General features: G+C 40.7%; 1 protein-coding gene across 1 annotated transcript in view; it reads left to right on the forward strand.

Moving 5' to 3' along the window:
- Positions 1-7,500, forward strand: part of LOC144980047 (uncharacterized) — a gene marked incomplete in the record, with an annotated part of 149,905 nt that overhangs the window by 35,420 nt on the left and 106,985 nt on the right. Inside the window, 1 exon segment of the mRNA XM_078927522.1 lies at positions 3,986-4,070. Coding sequence (XP_078783648.1) covers positions 3,986-4,070 — 85 coding nt within the window.

The following is a 7,500-nucleotide window of genomic DNA, read 5'->3' on the forward strand; positions in this document are numbered from 1 at the left end:
CCGGCCTGTAACGCGTTAAATTCAAAGGGCTGGCAACCGTGTATTGAAAAACCTGTAAATCCCCCGCCTTACCTCCCCTTGATGGCCGTGGAATCCGTTGGATTCCATTTAAGATTCCATCTCAGACTGTATGTATCGATTTGTGTCAATCACACGGCATGCTTTCCTCTTCTCTTCACTCTGACAAAACGCATTTCTTTTAATTTTGGCCAGAAAAAAAACAAAACCCCCCAAAAAAACCCAAAAAGCCAAAACTATTATTTTTTAATCAAGGTTTACCAATTCTCCGTATAGATAGAACGAAGATGACGTCACACAGGCCTTTGCCATCCGCGTTTGTGAGTTGTTCTCACTAAACTGTATCAACCAGACTATAAAAGTTCATGGTTACACAGAGTTTTGTGTGTTGGTCCGTTATACTTCCGGATGGCAATGTTGAAAACTCCTTGGCCAAGCGCATTCTATCTATATTTACGGAATTCAGTATGTTATAAACCCTCATTATATTTTCAAATCATCTGCTAAACGGGGTTAGGGGGGGGGGGGGAGGTAACTTTATAATGTCTTTTTTTTTTTTTACTGGTGTAAAGCACTCAGAAAGGGGTCCGTCAATGTGTTTGCGTAAAAGTTCAGTAAATTTTTTGCCTCCTGAATTATTGGCAACTCTGTTTAATATCGATCGACTGAAGATAACCAGCACAACTTGTCAAAAAGGTTAAAGCACGAGAACTTAAAAAGGACTGAAGAAGTGTCTGATTCGAGACTCATCGTATAGATAGTATGCGCTTGGCGAAGAAGCTCGTAACATTGCCATCCGGAAGTATAACGGACCAGCACATAAAACTATGTATGTATAACTTTGAACGTTTATAGTCTGGTTAATTACAGTTTAGTGAGAATTACTCATAAACATGGATGGCAACACAAAACAAACACAACAACAACAAAGACCTGAGTGACGTCAATTACGTTCTATCTATCTATAGATAGCATGCGCTTGGCTAAGAAGCTCATAACATTGCCATCCGGAAGTATAACGGACCAACACACAAAACTGTGTGTATCCATGAACGTGTATAGTCAGGTTAATACAGTTCAGTGAGCATTACTCATAAACGCGGATGGCAAAAAACACCAACAAAGACCTGAGTGACGTCATCTTCGAACTATCTATAGATAAAATGCGCTTGGCCAAGGAGTTCACAACATTGCCATCCGGAAGTATAACGGACCAACACACAAAACTGTGTGTAACCATGAACTTTTATAGCCTGGTTAATATAGTTTAGTGAGAACAACTCACAAACGCGGATGGCAAAAACAATAACAAAGGCCTGAGTGACGTCATCTGCATACTATCTATAGATGGTAGAACGAATTTGGCGTCACTCATGCCTTTGTTATTGTTTTTTTTTTTTTGCCATCCATGTTTATGAGTAATTCTCACTAAATTGTATTAACCAGACTATAATAAACGATCATGATTACACACAGTTTTGTGTGTTGGCCAGTTATACTTCCGGATGGCAATATTATGAGCTTCTTAGCCAAGCGCATGCTATCTATAGATAGATAGAACGTAGTTGACGTCACTCAGGTCTTTGTTGTTGTTGTTTTTGCTTTTTTTTTGCCATCTATGTTTATGAGTAATTCTCACGAAACTGTAATTAACCAGACTATAAACGTTCAAAGTTATACATACATAGTTTTGTGTGTTGGTCCGTTATACTTCCGGATGGCAATGTTATGAGTTTCTTCGGCAAGCGCTCACTATCTATTGTATCAATCACACGTTATGCATGATGCTCTCCCCGCCTTCAGACATACCACTTCGATTATTTCTCTCAAAGCTGACCATAAGCACATGGTTGAGTCCTTGGAAAAGGCTCTTTACTCACATCCTCACAGAGAAAGAAAGAAAGAGAGAGAGAGAGAGAGAGAGAGAGAGAAAGAGAGAGAGAGAGAGAGAGAGAAAGAGAGAAAGAAAGAAAGAAAGAAAGAAAGAGAGAGAGAGAGAGAGAGAGAGAGAGAGAGAGAGAGAGAGAGAGAGAGAGAGAGAGAGAGAGATGCCTGAATTGATGCGGTAATCCCTCTTAAAGTTAAGTAAAGACAAAGACATTGATGTGTCAATCAATAGCACTAAACTAATGTCTGTTTTCCCTGATCTAAGGCTTTGTATCGCCGCAGGGCAATTGACACAAATGAATAAAAACTATCACCCTCCACCAGGACATCATAAGATATCGTCGCCAAGGCATTCGACGAATGTATATAGATAATTCATCAAACAAGATGTCTGTTTTCAACAGGAATCACCCCCCATGTTGTCCAAGTAAGCAAATTGGGGGTTAATAATCTTTTTCCAAGAAAAGAAAAAACGAAAGGGCCTGAAGCGAGGCCAGGGAACTTCCAGGTCGCAGCGCAATGCCTTGCAATTTGCAATAATATAAATATTAATTAATTAATTAATTAATTAATTATAGATGAGGAAATTCATTCATTCATTCATTCATTCATTCATTCATTCATTCATTCATTCATTCATTCATTCATTCATTTATATATTTATTTATTTATTCTTCCACATCAGCTGATGGATAGATATGCATATACCGTTATTGTAATATAAAATAAGCACTCAAACACAAACACTCACAAACACCCAAACACACACACACACATACATACACACACGCACAGCCAAACAAACACATACACACACCCAAACACACACACACACCCAAACACATACACACACCCAAACACATACACACACCCAAACACATACACACACCCAAACCACACACACACACACGCAAACCCAAACACACACACACACACACCCAAACACATACACACACACCCAAACACACACACATACACCCAAACACACACACACACCCAAACACAAACACACACACACACACCCAAACACATACACACACCCAAACACACACACACACACACACACACACACACACACACAGACATAAACATTATCTGCAGGCCACAGTGCTTGGCACACCTAACTAATCACAATGATACGAATAGTTGTGTGTCTGCCGCACTCAATTAATGAATTATCCTAGACTCTCGCGCAACCATGATGAAATTCCAGACAAATTAAGTGGCTGGAACTCAGTTATATTGTGAATCATTCTGAATGTGTGCTTTAGTATTCCTGATTATTATAACCTCCCGCCCCCCCCCCCCCCCGCTACCCCCATCCCCAACACACGACATACACTTTTTGCTTATTGTGCTTATTATATATTAATTTATTTACACATTGCCTCAACGATCGTATCTATTAATAACTGATTTAATATTCATTCTTTCTATCCTTTTAAAAAAAAATCTCGTATCCAGTCACCCATTCATCCATCCATCTATCCAGTCATCCATCCATTCATATATCCATTCATCTATCCATCCATCCATCAACTCACTCACCCAGAAATCCATCCATCGATCCACCAGATACTATCCATCTAGTTACTCACCCATCCATCTATCTACCCATTCATCCATCCATCCATCCATCCATCCATCCATTCATCCACCCATCCATTCATCCATCCATCCATTTATCCATCCCTTCATCCATCCATCCATTTATCCATCCATCCACCCATCCGTCCATTCATCCATCAATCTATCCATCCATCCATCCATCCATCCATCCATTCATCCATCCATCCATCCACCCATCCATCCATCCATCCATCCATTTATCTATCCATCCACCCATCCATCCATCCGTCCATTCATCCATCCATTCACCCATCCATCTATCCATCCATCCATCCCATTCAACCACCCATCCACCCACCCATCCACCAACCCATCCATCCATCCACCCATCCATCCGTCCATGCATCCATCCATCCACCCATCCATCCATCCATCAACCCATCCACTCACCCACCACCGATTCATCAATACACATCCGTTAAAACCTATCTATTTCCTTTCTCCCCACCAGGAGGCTTCGACTCATGCCACCCCAACCCCTGCCAACATGGAACACCCTGCAAAACAATGCCGGACGGAAGTAGGAGCTATTGCGAGTAAGTTTTCCTTTTTGGAATAGAGTAGTATTTTATTCATCTCTCCAATAACCTACCTGTTTACTTTCAAATCTACAATTCTTACTGCCTACTTACCAGCCTTTACGAACATGTAATACAATTGAGACTGAAGAGAGGGAAAAAAAAAAAGAAAAAAGAAAGGAAAAATGTAAAAAAAAGCAACCCAAAAACCCTAACAAATATAGATCTACATTAAAAATTTAAAAAAAAAAAAAAAAAAAAAAAACTATTCTGCTTTGCGGAGGTCAGTTCTATCCAACTAAAAATAATAATAAACAGTTCTAATAATCTACAAATAAATAAATAAATAATAAATTGAATTTTTGTATAGCGCAATAACCACTAAACGTGCTCAAAGCGCTTTACAAACTCGCGTAAAGGGCTAACCACTAGCCATAGACCCTCATGAAGTTGAAGTCGCTTACACAGAGTTCGGATCAAGCTTAAGATAAATCACACTCTATTTGGCATCAAGTTTTTAACATTTTTAAAATCTAAAATTTCAAGTCTTATACGATGCATTGCACACAGAGTTCGGTATCATTATATTAGAGGATCACTGAATAAATCAGCAAACACATTTACCCAATTCACATACACCAACAGATCTGTATAACATTTCAATAGTATCTGCTCTCCAAATTACCCAATTTTCATCTATTTCCTTCTTCTAGAGAAATAGATAGATACGTCTTTAAATTTCCATAACGTAATACTGTCTGTTTTCCCTCTGAAACTTTTGATTTTCAGCACCCTGTATCTAGCTATATTATGTTAGTCCATACAAACTGTCAGTTCCTGTACTGTTCCAGCTCAACAGATGTGTGTGTGTGTGTGTGTGTGTGTGTGTGTGTGTGTTTGTTTTGTTTGTTTTTTGTTTGTTGTTCTATAAAACAAGGGGACGGAGGATTCAATGCTAATAATATCCGTTATCCCGATCGTTGATGCTCGGGGCTGAATGTGTTAGTGTAACCGTAACTGTAACTAACGAGTAACAAATTACCCCCCTTTGTATCAGGGTGTCGAGATATTCCCTATGGGGATATGATATTATACATATTATCCCTTCGTCTGCGCACTGCCTGTCGTGCCAGCCAGCAGCTCTGATGGCGAACCTCTGGTACTTCCCAATTATCAATAATGGCAGGATGACCGCCAACGACCCTCCTGGGAGGAGTTCCATCCACTCATTCATTCACCATTGGTATAGATAGGTCTTCTCCCTTTATAATATGGCTCACCTTGATCTCTACTACCTTCATGCATCAGGTATAATAATATACATTCAGAAAAAAAAAAGAAGTCGCTGGATAGCTCAGTGGATATATTGCGAATGCTCGCCGACCCCCCCCCCTCTCTCTCTCTCTCCCTCTCTCTCTCTCTCTCTCTCTCTCTCTCTCTCTCTCTCTCTGTGTGTGTGTGTGTGTGTGTGTGTGTGTGTGTCTGTCTCTATCTCTATCTATCTATCTATCTATCTATCTATCTATCTATCTATCTATCTATCTATCTGTCTGTCTGTCTATCTATCTATCTATCTATCTATCTATCTATCTATCTATCTATCTATCTATCTATCTATCTATCTATCTATCTATCTATCTATCTATCTATCTATCTATCTATCTATCTATCTATCTATCTATCTATCTATATATCTATCTATCTCTATCTCTCACACTTTCTCAGCCAGGCGGTGTTGGTCGTATCATTTGGATCCCAGGTGTGGCTCTTTGACACCGGCGATGTTTTTATTTCTCTGTTTTTACTCTGGGACTTCTCCCTTCATTTCTCATCATTACTTCAGGTCTAGGCCTTTTTGCGGATTATCGTTTAGACAACACCCCACTTTGGCCAGTATTCCCCAAATTATGTAGTTCGTGGACAAAGAGCAGTTGGCGTCCTTTCTTGCCAGATATTCTTTATGGTATTGGGTTTGCCATGAAGTTAGCAAAATATTTCATTTTATGAGAAGAAATAGTATTTAATATTGTTGTATATATCCTGTGGAAACATGACCGTCCGACCCGTGGCCAATGTTATTACATTACAGCTCTTAAGGGAGGGCAGAGAGAGATAGAGAGAGAGAGAGAGAGAGAGAGAGAGAGAGAGAGAGAGAGAGAGAGAGGGGGGGGGGGGGGGGAGAGGAGATATTTATACCGGAAAAAAAGGAAATTTTGTGTCTACCAATATCATACCACTTGCCTTGGCAACAAACGAGGAAAGACATAGAAAGCAAAAATGCAAACAAAATTTAAATTTTATTTTGTTTCATTGTCACACTGCAGCCTCTCTATCTCTCAACGACATTCATTTCAGCATCCAAAATGATTTATTGTTTCTCAGATCAGCTTTCCACTCCATCCACCTACCTCTTTTCTTGATCTACCCACCAACCACTAGCCTATCCTGCTTCTTTGGTTTGTGATTGTATTTTTGACAGGGGATATTTTTTTTCCGTAAATCTTCTGCCTGTTTGTTCTTGGTTATTTATAATTTAGCAAATGATATCTTTAGGTTATGATTTTGATTTACATTTGTACTATTTTTGTTAGATTGCTTGTTTTTTTGTTTCAGCGGTCTCTCATATAATCTCAATTGTGTTGGAAGAGACCTGAAGCAACAAACAAACAAACAAAAAACCACCAACCACCACTAATAAATATCGATAATACTAGACAGTATTATCTAAACAGGTATCTCTCTTCTATGTCCAGTCACTGTCTGAAAACTACATTATTCTGGCATGGCATCAATAAGTGACCTTTCATCCCTTCTAACCCCCCCCCCCCCCCCCCTCCGTCTTCTACCTCTTCCCCCCCCCCCCCCCCCACCTCCGGCTTCTACCTCTTCCCCCCCCCCCCACCTCCGGCTTCTACCTCTCCTCCCCCCCCCTCCCGCCTTCTACCTCTTCCCCCCTCCCCCCGCCTTCTACCTCTTCCCCCCCCCCCCCCCCCGCCTCTCCCGCCCTTCCACTTCTCCTCCCCCACTCCCTGCCAAAGTAGGAGGGAGGTAATCAGCATGTTCGGTTGTTATTTAATTGCATAAAGTACTCGTTCGTCCTTACGTGCCCTTTGAGCATCATTTTGTTAGTCATTGTCGTTCGTTGTTGTTGTTGTTGATGTTTGTGGTGCCATGTAGTATGTAGTTAGTATGCCCGAGCAGCTCGTGTCGTGTCGTGCTGGAGCCGTCCGTCCGTAATGTGTGTGAGCACGCGAGAACGATGTTTTAAAGTGCTGTGGGTGAGTGGTTTCATTAGATTGATAGGCTTTTTGATCATGGATGATAATGAATGGTTACGAGCCGAGGAGGAGGAGGAGGAGGGGGAGCTTATCCCGGCTCAAAGGGTTTATGTGCTTATACTTAAAAGGCCGTGAGGTGCTGAACGGTGAGCAAAATCAAAATCAAAGAG

This window comes from Berghia stephanieae, chromosome 9 (genome assembly GCF_034508935.2).
Source record: "Berghia stephanieae isolate SIO BIC M18660-M18661 chromosome 9, UCSD_Bste_1.3, whole genome shotgun sequence".
Taxonomy (NCBI): Eukaryota; Metazoa; Mollusca; class Gastropoda; order Nudibranchia; family Aeolidiidae; genus Berghia; species Berghia stephanieae.